The sequence below is a fragment of the Canis lupus genome, chromosome 1 (assembly GCF_048164855.1).
Source record: "Canis lupus baileyi chromosome 1, mCanLup2.hap1, whole genome shotgun sequence".
Taxonomy (NCBI): Eukaryota; Metazoa; Chordata; class Mammalia; order Carnivora; family Canidae; genus Canis; species Canis lupus.
In genome coordinates this window covers 30,081,218-30,097,907 of record NC_132838.1, presented here as the reverse complement: position 1 = coordinate 30,097,907, position 16,690 = coordinate 30,081,218, and the positions used below count along the sequence as shown (strand labels likewise).

Genomic DNA, 16,690 nt, shown 5'->3' with positions numbered 1-16,690 from the left:
TTCAAATTTTACAAATGCACAAAGAAAAATCACACAATTTAATATCTAAAGGAATCACCCTTGTTATGCTGGTGGTTGTGTTTGGAAAATAAGCCAGTATTTAAAAACCATAAGAATGTATCTTTGCAACCTAGAGTGAAAATAATACCCTACATAAAGATCTGCACATGATTTGATTTAAGATGATAAGATTAAAAATATAATTGTAGTTTTTTCTTAGATCAGAAAGTTTAAAACTTACGGTTAAGATTGCACCAAGTCAGAGATGCATTGCAACATAAGTAAAATTATCATTATGTACCTTTATTCCTCACATCTCTACAGGAAATGAGCAATTATTGCTTCAGGCATCTCTTTAGTGTAACAGTTTTATTAAACAAATAATGATTGAACATGTATGGTGTGCCAGGCTTTGGCCTTAGTGCCATAAGGATTCACTAGGGAGGTAGAAAGTGGAAGCAACCAGATTCATAACTGCTCAAAGAGACAGCAAATGAGTAGTGCCAGAGTCTAGTTGGGGAAGAAGGTCAGTAAACAAATAAGCAAAGACACAAATTTAAAAATTAATACATGGCAGTGTGCTGAAGAATGGGTGGCCGTATATCTAACAGTCACAGGCCTTGGGGGGGGGGGTAGCATTTACCTGAGACCTGGTAGGAAGGAAAGAGCTCATCATGCCTGCTGATAGGATGGACATGTGGAGAAGCAGGGTTATAGGTGACCAAATATTGCACATTATGAACATGTCACCTGTTGGCTTGAGTGAGCTGCTGGGTTTCAGGTGCTGGGTGTCCTTATCAAAAGTTGAGGGTTTTGAGCAAATGCTTCAATATGTTTAAATGCTGAGAACATTTCTTCCCAGAAACTTAATTCATTTTCCACACACACTTACGTTCACATTTATGTAGTGTTTAAAAATTGAAAAACCGAATCAGCATTATTTTTTTTAAGGGAAGATCACAGAATAGGATTAGGTTTTGAGCTGCAGGTTTTTATAGCTATGAATACAGGCATGCATCAGAGAGATCGCTGTTGTTTATTTTATGAGGACGCCTCAGCATTTTGAAATTTAAGGAGACATTGTCTTTCTGTTTCAAGAAGCAGGTTTAAATATTTTAGAATTAACACCTTATTAGTAAAAGGCAGTTGTTATGCCTGAGATGTCTGTTCTTGATCACACAGTATTTTTTTTTTTTTCATTTGCTTTGGATTACTGGTTCTTTCTTTTTTTTAAAAAAAAAAGATTTTATTTATTTATTCATGAGAGACACACAGAGAGAGAGAAACAGAGGGGCAGAGACACAGGCAGGGAGAAGCAGGCTCCATGCAGGGAGCCCAATGTGGGACTCGATCAGGGACATCCAGGATCAGGCCCTGAGCTGAAGGCAGCCCTAAACCGCTGAGCCACCCGGGCTGCCTGGATTACTGGTTATTTCAAACTATGGGTGTGACAGCCATCTATAAACAGAAATTGCAGTAATAAGGTTCCTGAGTTATACGTGAGCCAACCTGGGAAATAAACATTCCCATATTATTAGTTTTCATCATTCTGAAAAAAGTGCTTTTCTCAGTAGTTAGTATCTCAAAAAACAACAACTACAACAAGACAACGAACAGTGTCACAACCAACCCTCACACTTTCCCCTACCGCATGCTCACGGGGCTCTTAGCTCAGGCCTAGTAACATCCCTGTGGCTCCCGCAGCTTATCACCCTCCCCTTTGCTTCCCCAACAATGGGGAATTGACAAAAAAAATGTATTTATTTATTGTCTTAGAAACATAGGGAAGAAACTAGAAAGTACAGTGAGGCCAGGAACTTAGGAAAACCTTAACATGCTGGTTGTTTTCCTTGAGGACCCTGAAGCCTTGTTCCATGAGGTTTGAAGGAGATGGTTTCAGGATTCCATTTTTCTCTGCTGTTTGCATGACTCTCATTTTTCTCGCTTTACCCCTCTGCTGCTGATATATACCTTAGACATCTGAGAGCCATTCTCTCCCAGAATTAGTTTTACACAGATGCATTATTCCCCAGTGCCCATTTCAATAGTTATATATCCTATTTCATGTCTTATATACCATGACACATGGTATTAAGGCTTCTGAGGATACAGATCTTTATCCAGCAGCAGAAGAATAATGTTTTGAAACACTAATAGTGCTTTCCTGGCTTATTGGCTTTTCATCTATTTGTCCTAACATTTGACTTGGAAGATTCAGAGCATATTCTCTTTGAATGTTGAGTTATAGTACTTACCTAAAACAGGAGTATCTATTGCTCTTTTATAACCCACTCATAGTTAAAGCTCTGGAAGATTTGGCAAGCATCCTTTTGGTACACTTGCCTTTCTTTTCTGCTCAGGCAATGGATCAGGTAAAAGGATTAAATTGGTGGACATGCAGTGGGATCTCAGAAACATTTTAGAAGTAGAACATGCTTATTTTTCCTCTTCCTGACTTGTCCTCCAAGTTATTGTTCCATGAAAGAGAACTTAAGAAAGGAACAATTTAATGTACTTGATTTAAACATCAAATCTCAACCTCTGGAAGTTCTTATCATACTTTAAATGGAAGTCAGGTCTAGTTTCTGCTTCGCTACCTGACATACAAAGAATATGTCAAAGAATATAATAATTCAATAATAATAATTATTGATAAATAATATAATTCAATAATTAAATAATTATTGAAAATAATAATTCAATAATATTGAATAATTCAATCTGGCCATAAAGGCATTTATCACTTCTCATCTGTTTGCTGTGAGGCAGTGGCTTGGCTTGTGCAGGGTTCCATGAAAGTGACCTGAGACGAAACGTTGGTGTGTCAACCTGTAGAGGCCACTTGGGAGGGTGCTGACCCCTCTACCTGTCATGGAGTACCCTCTAGAGAAGTCCTTGGGCTGGAGTCCCAAACACATCACAGATCAGCCACATGATCTTATCTGAATCCATTTTTATTTTTTATTGTCTCTGTTTTTATAAAACAGAGACAATAGCACTCCCTACTCAGTGGGGTGTCTGCTTCTCCCTCTGCCTCTTGCTCCTCCACCTGCTCATGCTCTCTCCCTCAAATGAATAAATAAAATCTTTGGGTGAAAAAAAATAGTCAATAGTATCTTCTTCAGTAGGTTATTGGGAACGTATGACCACTTATTCTTGGCACATGCAAGTGGTGACTCACTAAGGTTTGCTCTTATTTGTTTAATTCCAAGGGGGAAGAGAAGTGTTATATTCTTCCCCATAATGCTGATATGGCTAAGATCCGATAATCAGGGCTCACTGTGCTCCCTAGAATAGTGATAGGGTTCCCACATATCTCATTTTACTTGTCAGCCCTCTGCCTTTTTTGTTGTTGCTGTTTCCTCTCTGGTTTTTCTCTTAGAGGTCTCTCATGTTTCCTTAGGTTCAACCACACCAGATACTTCCCAGGCCTGTACTTTTGTTGGAAACCCTTTTAAGTTCCAATCACATATTTCCAACTCTCTTCTGGACATTCTGACTTTACGTGTCCTGCCCTCCTTAAATCTCGATCTTTTTAATAGTGAACATTTCACCCTTCCCACCGCAACTCAGGATTCAACCTCTTGAAGTGCCTCTCATATGTTAACTGGAAGTCAGGTTCTGTTTGTGATTTAGTACAAGTGCCCCCAACTGGAATATGTTCATAAATAATGAAGTCTGGTTCTGCTTTCTAAATTCTTGCTGCTTTGCTAATGATACCACTCTTTTTAGGTAGCCCCATTTAAGACTGTGATTATGTTTCCTTTTCTGCTCTGAATCCTCCCATGATTCCCACTACCCGGTACATACAGTTTAAAACCCTCAGCTTTGCATCCATGTCCCTTCCCTAAGCTCCAAGAACCAGTCAGATTTACTTACTCAGGGGTGTGCAGCCCAGTTTCCTCTGTCTTCTTCCCAGCTCAACTTTTGTTTGCATGACTGTTCCTCACGTGGCATTGTTAGGAATCTATAGAAGGTCAGCATGAGTGAGTGAAGAGTGGTGTGGGCTGAGGCCAGAGAGAGAAGCAGGATTTGGAACATCAAGCCTTTGTAGGCCACCGAGATGTGTCTTATCTTCATCCCAGGAACAAGGGAGGGGGCCTTATGCAGCTGAGGGAAGCAAGCAATCTGATACAAGTTGTTAAAAGGTCACTTTAAGTAATGAATCACTAAATTCTATACCTGAAACCAAGTTTACCATATATGTAAACTAACTAGAATTTAAATAAAAGCTTGAAATCAGAAAGAAAAAAAAGGATCACTTTGACAGCTGGGTAGAGAATAGATTGGAGGGTGGGAGGGGAAGAACGTAGACCAACAAAGACCAGTGACAGTGGCTCAGCCAGGTATGTTGGTGGCCTAGTCTCCTACACGGGCAGAGAAGACAGAGGGAAATGGACAAATAGGAGTAGGATTACTGGGATTTTGATAGGACATGGGTGGTAAAGGAAATGGAAGCATCAAGGAGAACTTCTGGGTCTCTAGTCTTAGTAATAGAGGCTAATGGGGCCGTGACTGTGACAGAGTAGCCTGCAGGAAGCAGCTTTGTTCTGGGATCACTCAGAGCATAGTATGTCAGGTGTGGAGCCCTTAAACATTAGCTCTTCTTCTCGTCATGTATTTATGCTGTGTCTCTGTGATTCAATTTTAAATTCCCTGAAGGCTGAAGGCTGTGTTTTAAACCACTCTGTTTTTTTCCTGCAGCATACACATATCACAATGCCTTAGTCATGAGAGATGGTGAATAAATATTTAATTGACCGATAGAAGCTCTGCCATACTGGGTTTTGTTTTTCTTTTTCTTTTTGCATCATCTATAAGTCCTAATTATTTGCAATAAGCAATTAAGGAAATTGGAGGAAATTTCCATTCTCATAGGTCATAAATAAGAAATGAGGTTTTTCTATTTGCCCCACATTCAGGATTACTATTTAAAATGACTCACTGCAGTAGGACTTGGGATTTCCTTAGTGTGGAGTCTCTAGGCCAGCTCACCACCTCCCGGTGCCTCCTCTTTCCACAGATGTGCACTGGGAACTACACATTCGTCCCTTACATGATAACTCCACATAACAAGGTCTACTGCTGTGATAGCAGCTTCATGAAAGGGTTGACAGAGCTCATGCAACCGAACTTCGAGCTGCTTCTGGGACCCATATGCTTACCTCTTGTGGACCGTTTCATTCAGCTTCTGAAGGTGGCACAAGCAAGTTCTAGGTAAAGTTCAATAATGCCGTTTGATGATGATCATGCAGTGCTGTTCTACTTCTTTTATTTGTGCATTTTATCAGATGTTTCTTAGAGCACATGGCCGAGAACCAGAAAAATAAAAGTGTGATATCCTCTAAGTAGATAAGAGATGCCACATAGTTCACTTTATTCACAAGAGAACAACTTGAGATCAGAAAGGAAAAAAAATAGACTGTTAACTATATTATAGTAATGGTAAGGATAAAAAAATATATTCAAAATAGTATAGAAACAGTATCAGAGTAAGTGTTCAGGGATTTTTACTCTAAGAGCAAAAACTCTGCCAAAATTGCTGACGACATTATATTTCAGTTAAGAACAACCGCTTATATTAATACATGATGATGCTGAGTCAGAAAGAAAGGCCATATTATGTTTCAATCATAGGTACATCTGATTTCTACTCAAAACAGTAAATGAAAAAATAAAATTTTGGCATTTCAAGTGGTATGTGGTAGGTTCTTGGAAAATTCATTAAGATGCAGTATCTTGAACTAAGTTTTTCTAAAGCAAAGCAGATTGTTAAAAGAGATATGGGATTCCCAGATTTCTTAATAATGCAAGATCTATGAGGTATTCATACTGTGCACATTGTGAGTTGAAAGTTACAAATGTTGCAAATGTCATTTGTTTCCTTACACAATCATTGTTTTTAATTGAAACTCTTTCTAGCATTAACTCTTTGAATTGTGTTTTCCCACCAGCCAGTACTTCCGGGAATCTATACTCAATGATATCAGGAAAGCTCGTAATTTATACACTGGTAAAGAATTGGCAGCTGAATTGGCAAGAATTCGGCAGCGAGTAGACAATATTGAAGTCTTGACAGCAGATATTGTCATAAACCTGTTACTTTCCTACAGAGATATCCAGGTGAGAAGATGCTTAAAGGAAATTCTTCGTCATGTAGCATGTTGGAGGAATAAGAGAGAGTTAACATCAAATTCAGTTAGCTGAGAGGTGATTCTTGTCACTACATGTAATTTTTAATTTTTTAAAAATTTATTTATGATAGTCACAGAGAGAGAGAGAGAGGCAGAGACACAGGCAGAGGGAGAAGCAGGCTCCATGCACCGGGAGCCTGATGTGGGATTCGATCCCGGGTCTCCAGGATCACGCCCTGGGCCAAAGGCAGGCGCCAAACCGCTGCGCCACAGGGATCCCTACATGTAATTTTTAATTGACTTTCTAAGCTTTCCATCCTGAGAATTTCTGATGAATGAAAAAGACTCCTATGAGTTAGCCATCTGGGACTATGTAATAAAGTACTTGTATGGTAAAGGTTTGACTTTTTCCTCCAGAAGAACAAAAATAAAAGTCTGTATGCATAGGTAACCTGGGGACAACCTGTTCTAGCTCGTTAGCCTCAGACACACCTGTCAGCTAATAAGTGAAAACTTTTTTGTGGCAAAGAGCAGAAATGGTGTGGTGGGAGGGTGGGAGGGGGAGCGCTTTCTGAATGTATCTCTTACTCCTTGGAATGCTGTTGCTTAAAATTGATAGTGCTAGATCTTACTAGCCAGAAGAAGAAATATGCAACTGATTAATTATAAAAGTAACTTTTAAAATATATCATGTAAAACACATCAACATGCCATTTAGTTTTATCGACATGTCTTAAAATTTTTTTAAATATGGTAAAGAAAATGAAATCCTGTGTGTTGGGGATTTGCTATTCCATTTTTACCATAAAATCTAAGTGACTTCTGGTTTCTTATTTCCAACCTTTTAGGCCCAGGTAAATCTTCATGAGAACAGCAGAAACTGACATACATGTAGAGGTGTAGTACTTAAGATCCCAAGGCAAGGAGAGCTTGAAATGATATCATCTTGTTATTTATAATAGAAGCTCAATCAGTTGCTCCAAGTTCTTGATATTTTGAAAATTATTCTTTGAAAGTAATTGGTAGGACTCTGTGTACCAGGAATCTGACTCCGTGGAGAAGTTAAAGCCCCCATAGTTAGACAATATAGTATTATGCTGCTAGATGGTTTACTGTTTTGGGGTCAGTAATGGTAACTCTATATTCTGAGGTTTTTATCTATATAATCCAAATTTCTTATTTAAGAAAAAAGTTTCTTTTTGGTTCTAGATTCTTCAAAGTATTACATGGATCCTAATTCTCTTTTTAACACCCTTCTCAAAGTCACATATTTGGTTGTCAAAAGTCATTGCATTGTCAGAACTTACTCCTGGTTGCTTAATTCTGTGTTACTCTCCTCTTGTTTGAAAGGACTATGATTCTATTGTGAAGCTGGTAGAGACGTTAGAAAAACTGCCAACTTTTGATTTGGCTTCCCATCACCATGTGAAGTTTCATTATGCATTTGCACTGAATAGGTAAGAAGAAAAAGTTCCTATCCACAATGTGCTAACATAGTATTTTGTAACCTGCATATTCTTTCTGGGATACGTTTCTGTCATAGCATTGCAGCCAAGCCCTATTAAAATGTAATATTAATATTTCTACTTCAACCATGTGAAATACAGGAAGCGTATACATTCTGTTGTTTTACTTTTTTGTCAGAAAAAAAAAAAGCCCTCACTGTTTGTATATTTAAATTCTTAAAATTCTTTTTCTTCTCTGTTAGAGTTTATATTGTTATTTATACTTGTTTAGAATTTTTTGAATTGCATGAATATAATGTTATTTTGAGGCAAATATGCTCAACCCCAAATGGTTATTCACTTTAAAATTTACTAAGTAGAGGGATGCTGGAGTGGCCCAGTTTGTTAAGTGTCCCAATTTGTGGTTTCAGCTGGGGTCATGATCTCAGGGTCATGAGATCAAACACTGTGTCAGGCTCCGAGCTGAGTGTTTAAGATTCTGTCTCCTCCTCCCTTGCCCCTTCTCCCTGACTCTCTCTCTCTGTTTCATAAATAAATCTTTAAAAATAAATTTACTAAGCAGGGTAAGAGTAACTATGTCTAAGTGAACATATTTCTAACCAAATATTTTCATTTTCATTGCTCTGAACATATCTAATTATAATCAGAACTCCACTGGCCACATTTTAGGGCATGTATCCGTGAATCTGCCAAAACCAACATGAACACTGGTCTCCATCATGGCACATACTTCAGTGCCACATCCTACCCAGAGTCACCATTAGAGGCCATCCATGCTTTGGCTATGGAGAGGTCCAAAGTACTGAGCTGTCCAAAGCTTGTTAGTTGTGGGTTCTCTTCCATGGTTGTGAGTTGAATATACATGTAGTTACTACAACTGAAGAGAATAAGTAAAAGAAAAAAGTAAGGACATTGCAACTTTGGACCATTTGCCATGTGTCACTTAAGGCTTGATAATTTTACAGATGAGGAAGCCAAAGCTTGGAATGACTGAATACCTTTTCTTCGAGGTCCAAAGGTAGCAAGTCATTAAACTGAGGCTGAAACCCAGATCTAGCTGATGCTAATGTCTGTGTTCTTCAGCATTGAAGTCTCTTGCCTCTGTCTTCAAAGAAAAAAGTCAACATGCTGTTCAACCTGAGATTGCTTCTTTCCTTCTTTATCCACCCAAACTGTAGAACTTGCTAACTTTATCAGTAGGTGTAGAATGAAAGTATATTTCATTTCCACCTTTATTAAACATCTTTTTCATTAGATTTGACAGAGTAAGATGAGACCTCCAGAGATTACCAGCACCAACTGCTCTCAAATCTTTTTTGAAAGATGGAATGGAATATGGTCTTTTTTGAAATGAAAAATGAAAGTCCATAGAGACTCTTATTTTATGTGTTTTGTCTTCACCTTTCCTAAAATACAATATAACAAATTGATAAGCATGTGTCTATGAAAGGTTATTATAAACTCAAAGTATTTACCATAAAGTAAAAAAAGGAATTTCATATGCATTTATATTTCAAGTGATAGTAGAGGGGATCCCTGGGTGGCTCAGCGGTTTGGCGCCTGCCTTTGGCCCAGGGTGCGATCCTGGAGTCCCACGATCGAGTCCCGCTTTGGGCTCCCAGCATGGAGCCTGCTTTTCCCTCTGCCTGTGTCTCTGCCTCTCTCTCTTTCTCTCTCTCTCTCTCTTTGTGTCTATCATAAATAAATAAATAAATCTTTAAAAAAAAGTGATAGTAGAGAAGAGAAATAACTTTTTGTAGCAGCTTTATTGAAATATTCTTATGTAAGTCAACCCATTTAATATGTACAATTTATGGTTTTTAGTATAGTAATAGAATTGTATGACCATCAATACAATAAATATAACATTTTAATCTCCCCCAAAAGAAACCTCCTACCCATTAACAGTCACTCTCCCTTTTCCCTCCAAATCTCCCAGACCTAGGCAATCACTAATATACTTTTGATCTCTAAATTTGCCTATTCTGGACATTTCATATAAAGGGAATCATATGTAATCTTTTGTAACTGGCTTCTTTCACTTAGGATAATGTTTTTAAGGTTCAAGAAATAATTTTTAAGATAATTTTTATCTGGTTTTGAGAATGATCTACACATACTTGCTATTTTAAAATGATCTGCATAAAGCACCTTCCTTAGATCATCAGTACTAGTCACATGTGGACATTAGGCAACTCTTGGGTTAAAGTTGGCTTGTTGGTATTGTCTGTGAATAAGTTTGCACAGTGCTTTGGAGCGAAAGTCGTTGAAACCTAAAGTCAGGGTTTGGTACTTGTTTGGATTAGTTGACTGCCCCATTTAGGCCGTGGACTACATGCCCTTAAACCTATGAACCATGAACCTACAGACTATGAAATTAGGAGGACTATAGATGATTAAGGGCAAATCTATCACCATCATCAGGAAAGCAGTTCAGAAGTGATCCTTGTTAGACCCAGTAGACATCTGGTAGGATGAAAAAACAAAAAGGCTTAGGACAGAGGTTTACAGGGGACTCTCCAAATTTCATTGTTGTCTTTATCCTGCCAAACTTGACTATTGTGAATCAGTGTATCAAATAGAGTTTTAAAAAGATAATTGGCCTACATTGCTTCTGTAGTCTGTATTGAAATTATTTTTTTTCTTCCCCTACTTTAGGAGAAACCTCCCTGGAGATAGAGCAAAAGCTCTTGATGTTATGATCCCCTTGGTGCAAAGTGAAGGGCAGGTTGCTTCAGATATGTATTGCCTAGTTGGTCGAATCTACAAAGATATGTTTTTGGACTCTAATTTCCTGGACACTGAGAGTAGAGACCATGGAGCTTCTTGGTGAGTATATAGGATAAGATACGTGATAAATCCATGACATGGAAAAAATGGTTTGCAAATAAGTTAAATTATTCTTATCCTAAAGGATTGTATATTATGAAGTAAATCTTCGAATTTATAGCTTCAGTAAGTAGTTTTGATGAAATTCATTTGATATGGCAGAGTAAATTGGGGTAAGTTGGTTGAAAAGATAATTTGAGAAAATAACATTTTTTTAAAGATTTTATTGATATATTCATGAGACACAGAGAGGCAGAGACACAGGCAGAGGGAGAAGCAGGCTCCCTGCAGGGAGCCTGATGCGGAACTCGATCCCAGGACCCCAGGATCATGCCCTGGGCCGAAGGCAGACGCTCAACCGCCGAGCCACCCAGGCATCCCGAGAAAATAACATTTTAAAAAGATATTTTAATATATAATATATAATATAATAACAAAAATATCATTTTGTTGAAAACTTTTACAAATTGATAGACATGAAAGAATACTAGAATAAATTTTAAAAGTATATATACCAAATTTATGGATGAAGAGACTTAACATTTTAAAGATGTTGATTCTCCCCAACAGGGCTTTCATGTGACTTGACAAATTGATTCTAAAATTTATTTGAAAAAGCAAAGGGCCAAGAAAAGGCAAAGCAATCTTGAGGAATAAGGTGGAAGAACTTTGCTCTACCAGATAACAAGACCTACTCTAAAGATGTAATAATTAAGACGTTGCAGGCTGAGTGTAGGCCTAGACAAACACTGGAACAGAAGAGAGAGCCTGGAACGGACTGAGATATTTACAAGATTAGATTTATGGCAGTGATCTTCATGAATCAGAGTGGAAAGGGTGGACTCTTCAGGAATGGTACTGGGAAAATGTGTTCATCTGCTTGTAAAAATAAAATGAAATTGGAATTCTACTTTAAAGCACAAGGAATGAAATCTAAGTGAATTAAAGACCAAAATATTTTTTAAATACTTTAGAAAAAACAAAACCTCTGGGGCACTGGGTGGCTCAATGTGATTGAGTGTCTGCCTTTGGCTCAGATCATGATCCTAGGGTCCTGCAGGGAGCCTGCTTCTCCCTCTGCCTGTGTCTCTGCTTCTCTCTCTGTGTCTATCATGAATAAATAAATAAAATCATTTAAAAATAAAAAAGAGGGAATCCCTGGGTGGCGCAGTGGTTTGGCGCCTGCCTTTGGCCCAGGGCGCGATCCTGGAGACCCGGGATCGAGTCCCACGTCGGGCTCCCGGTTCATGGGGCCTGCTTCTCCCTCTGCCTATGTCTCTTCCTCTCTCTCTCTCTCTGTGTGACTATCATAAATAAATAATTTTTAAAAATTACTTAATAAAAAAAATAAAAAAAGAAAGAAAAAACAAAAACTTTGAATAAAACATACAAGCTGACCTTGGGATAGGAAAGAATTTCTTAAGCAAGGCTTAAAAATACTATTAATCATAGAAAGAAAAGATTGGAAAATCGTTGCATCAAAATTTGCTTCTGTTCCTCAAGGTTCTGCCTTTTGGAAATGCCAGAGTGGGTTCTATTGCACTGGCACCCCTGCCAATTATAACAATTATAAACTTGGAAAAATACGTGAGAAGGAAAACAGTTTGAAAGTACTGGACAGGGACTCAAAGGAGTCAGAAACGGAAGAGGCTTTGATTCTTGGATAAGGGAAGGGTACCACACTGGGTAAGATCTACATATAAATGGTTTTTCCTATGCAGCATCATTTCCCTGATCTGCCGGGCACAGGACAGAGCTAACTCAAGAAGAAAATCACTTAAAGGTCGGAGGGGTCAGTCTGAGGCTTTCCAATTGCCTGGAAATTGAGTGCCATACCTCCTACATGAAGGAGCCACAGAGAGAGAACGAACCCCCAAATCCGTATAAACTCCCGTTCAGTTCTCAGCAAGGCCCTGATGTGTGTGTCGGAGGTAAAACTCGAGTTTTACCCTAGGAGCCCAGGTGCAAAATAGTAGCTAGAAGTCTTAAAAGGCTAAACAGAAATTTCAACAGCTGCCCAGCATTGGAGAGCCAGACTTTGGAGTTTGAACCTGAAGTGAGAGGGTGCTACATGAACAATCAAACTTTCCACTAAAGCTCCAGAAGGGCCATGGTGTAGAAATAAAAAACTATATCCCAGGACTAAAGGAAGTGCACTAAAAATTAAGAGCAAATCTGAGACAGAGGCACCCTAATAAAACCTAAAACCATGCCTCCACATGATCAAGATAAACCATCAACAATTTATTTGCCAGTTATAACAAGACTCATGACTCTCTTTTTAAAAAGATTTTATATATTTATTTGACACAGAGGCAGCTCAAGTAGGGGGAGCAGCAGACAGAGGGAGAGGGAGAAGCAGGCTTCTTTCTGAGCAAGGAGCCCAATGCAGGGCTTGACCCCAGGACCTTGGGATCATGACCTGAGCTGAAGGCAGGTGTTCAACCCACTGAGTCACCCAGGCACCCCAAGCCTGAATACTCTTACGAGGACTATAGCAGAATCCACACTTTACAACATATCATCCAAAAATGTCTAATACACCATTAGAAACTACTAGATTTTTAAAGAAATAGTAAAGTGTGACAGTATCAATTGTTAGCAAGGGTGTCTCTCCTGGTGTGGTAGAAATTTTTATGACCACTTAAAGATTTCAGTATTATCAAGGAAAGTTGACAGGTAGCCCATCCTAGATCCAGCAGATCTACTCCAACATACATACTCTAGAAAAATTCTTGGAAGCTCTGAAGCTCTGTGTAAACTTTTGACATGCCAAAAAATTCTTTAAAAAAAAAAAAGTTGAGCAAAAGAAGCAAACAGCAGAAAGATACATGGAGTACATTATCATTTATGGAAACTTTCAAATATATATATACACCTAGTAAAGGTATAGATGCATGAATGCACATTATAAGCTCCCAATTCAGTATGGTGGTTACCAGGGGGAATAAAGGAGTAGAAAGGAGTGATTCACATGGAGCTGTGAGAATATTTAAAACATTTCATTTCTTAAGATGAGTGGGATTAATGTGGGAGTGTTGCTTATATTATTTTTCTGTATTTCTTAATATTCCTAAAATGTACTCTAATTAAAAATATATACATTAAAGAGGTTGGCTTTCATGAGGAGTTCCTCAGTGCTAGCCATAATCTTCCAAGTTTTGAAACTGGAATCTTAACTTTGCAAAATCTTCTCATTCTAGCGGTTGAACCAGGGACTGAAATTGAGATAATGGGTTAGAACCAGGGAGAAAAACTTGGGGTCATTTCCTAGATCCTCATGGAAAGCTTTGATTCAGACTTTTAAATTTGTATGATAACTTTTTAGTGTACTCTCTTTAGTAAAGAGAGTTTTACAGTTTCTCTTAACCAATTTTTTTTTCTGCTGTTACAAAAGAAGAATGTAACTATGCAGCCTTTCTATTACCAGATTTACACTTTAAGAAAAGTCTTACCTTTAGGAGAATTAGAACCTAATATTTGGAAGCATTGTGCCACTATAAATGCTTTGATATGATAGCAATAACAAATTGCATAGGTAGTCTTTCAAAGCCTAATTTTCTTGGTCAGCGAATGCAAATGGAAAACATCTCCTATGAAGTTAGTGTGCATTGCACAAGAATAAAATAGAGCATTTCCCTGTTTGGAAATGCGTTTAGACTACTGAAAGCTTTCAAGGTCACATAAAGGTCAGTAAAGGAACAGATTTTTCCGGTTGTGTTTTTGTTTTACCTTTCTGTGCTTCCAGATCCAGGCTCCTCTTTTATCCTTCCCATTTGGCTGAGGACTATTATTACTTGTCTCTGAAAAGAGCTTTGTGTCCAGGTCTTCAGGTCAAATTGAAGATATCAGAATTTTTATGATTTCATTTTAAGCTGTCCATTAATGTTCTAGTAAGAACAGGGAAGGCTGTTAGAGATCACAGCCTTTCCATGGGAGAGTCCCTAGGAGTTGATCTGGAGTCACTCACTGATTTATTCAGTATTAAAAGAATGCCACTTTTACTGTAGATTACCTACCCATAACCTGCCATTACCATCACGGATAGCCATGCATCCATTTGTTGTCAGGGTTGCTAAGAAGTCCCCTGCCCCCGCCCTTTGTAAATAGGTGTTTTTTCACACCATCACACTTGTAAAGCTTCTTGGGTATTTCTTAATGTTTTAATCCAACCCCCACAGCATTGCAAACACACTCATTCATGTCAGTATGTTGGCATCATTCCTAACCTCCCTTTCTGTTCGTGCTGAGAAGTGAAAAGCACGTTGTCAGGGTGCTGACACAAGAAGGTGTCCCTGAGGTTATGAGACATCCTGGCAGATTTACCCAAGATGATGTATGTCCTGAGTCACGGGTCCCGGAGGGATGTTTCAACTGACATTGAGCCATCATCCTCCCAGAGTCTCCACCTGTCAAATGCTGCTGCTAAGATAAGGAGAGGAATTTTGTGGCAGGTAGTTAGTCCCTCGGGTCTCTTTCCATGGACATTTTCCATGGCCTGAATCATTTTTTGTTGGCTTGCAGAGACCGTGATGTACTGGCCACAGAAAATTCAAGGATAGGAACTTTAACTCAATAGTTCAAGATCCCCAAGTAGCTGTGATTCCAATGGCTCATGGAGCTCTTTCTTGCAATTCCCTTTTTTTAACACCTTTAATGAGTTCAGTGTTTGGTTCCCTGTCAGGAGGATGCACTCCTCTGAGCATTGTATCTGGTATGGGTACTGCGGCAAGGCACCATGTTACATCTAGGCAAGCCCATTTTTGGAGAACTTTTCCTGGGGGTTAGGAATACAAAAATAGGAAATAAGAAAAAAGTTTATGGTTTAGATTTTTTTAAGTTTGCAGAATTGTGATACGTTGTTAGGATAATTTTTTTTCTTCTGTTAGAACAAATTATGGTTGTTAAATCTTCTTTGGGACAGAGGCTCTGAGTGGTTTGAATGAACACATCCTGATGATTTAAGTATAAAAAAAAAGACTAGTTCTATGACATTTGATGTTTTTCATTGTCACTTCCTTAGTTATTTTTGTCTATTGAAGCTCTTGAGGATAGCTAAAATGCTATTTTTTTCTATACTTAAATTTCTTTAATCCACATTAAGGTAGGGAAAGCGCCTTTTTGATCTTTACATAATTAAACTGAATTTAGCTTTCAGTCATGAAGAGGTTGTAGCTTTTTTATCATAGCTCTTCAATATAAAGTTAAATCTAAGTTAGAGAAAGCAGTAATAGTGTCTGTCACATGCTCTGGTTAGAGAATGTTCGGGGCTGCAATAGGATATAGCACAAGATGAGACAGTGACACTGTGCTTTCAAAGTAGGAAATATTATGACCCCAAAGCCTAGACTTATATCAAATAAGAGACCAGAATTTCTGAAGTCACGGACTTAAGTAGAATGACCCCAGGAAATACCATGGACCATGACTTGGAGAGCCATGGAAAATTCATTGCAAAGATTATCTCCCGATTCCTTTCTTAACCTAATCTAACAAAGAAGTAACCATGAAATAGTCATGCTGAATTCTCATGCAGACTGGCCTACTTAGAACGTTTTTTTATGTGCAGTATTTGTTCAATAGGTGGAAATAATTACCAGTCCCTTAAACTTTAGAGCTGACACAAGACTTTTGTATATGCTGTTAACCATTGCATACTTACAAGCAAAGAAAGCCAACGCTGACATTTTTCCTCCCATTTTACAACCAAGGCAATTGAAACTCAAAGAATTTGACTAAATGAAATTAAAGTAAATGAAATTTTTTATATCCTGTCATTAATAAAAACTCAAATCTAATTTTTGGAGTCAGTGTTGTTTTTACTACATCGTAGGCTCTCTTTCCTAGAATTTCCAGGAACAGACATTTCTGGGAATGTCTATACTGTTTTGTTGAAGAGAGCTTTTGGGAGACTGATGTGAAACAAACAATTGAGTCAACACTTGGCAACTGTGTGATCTTAGGCAAGTTAATCTTTAGAAAATACTTAAAAAATACTTACCTACAAGAATTAGAATGTTCTTAGCATCCTGTAAGTAGCAGAATACCTTACTCCAGTAGGCTTTAACAATAAGAAAATGTATTTTCTAAAACATGAAGTCCAGAAATGAGGCTAGATCTAGAGCAGGTAGAGTCAGCAGCTTAAAAATGTCAGGGGAAGTCTGTTCCCTCATTATTACCCTCAGTGGCTCTGCCCTCGGGCTGGCTTCCTTAGGGTTGCAAAGTGGCCATGGCCATTCCAGGCATCAAGCTACAATTTAG

General features: G+C 38.3%; 1 protein-coding gene across 2 annotated transcripts in view; it reads left to right on the top strand.

Moving 5' to 3' along the window:
• MAP3K5 (mitogen-activated protein kinase kinase kinase 5) overlaps window positions 1–16,690 on the top strand; it is a 198,881-nt gene that overhangs the window by 74,317 nt on the left and 107,874 nt on the right. For both annotated transcript variants that reach the window (XR_012030333.1, XM_072824984.1), the window contains exons 4-7: window positions 5,024–5,217; window positions 5,955–6,123; window positions 7,485–7,591; window positions 10,259–10,429. Coding sequence is in view for 1 of the 2 variants with exons in the window: in XM_072824984.1 (XP_072681085.1) it covers window positions 5,024–5,217; window positions 5,955–6,123; window positions 7,485–7,591; window positions 10,259–10,429 (641 nt within the window). In the remaining variant the exon portion in view is untranslated. The remainder of the gene's footprint in view (window positions 1–5,023; window positions 5,218–5,954; window positions 6,124–7,484; window positions 7,592–10,258; window positions 10,430–16,690) is intronic.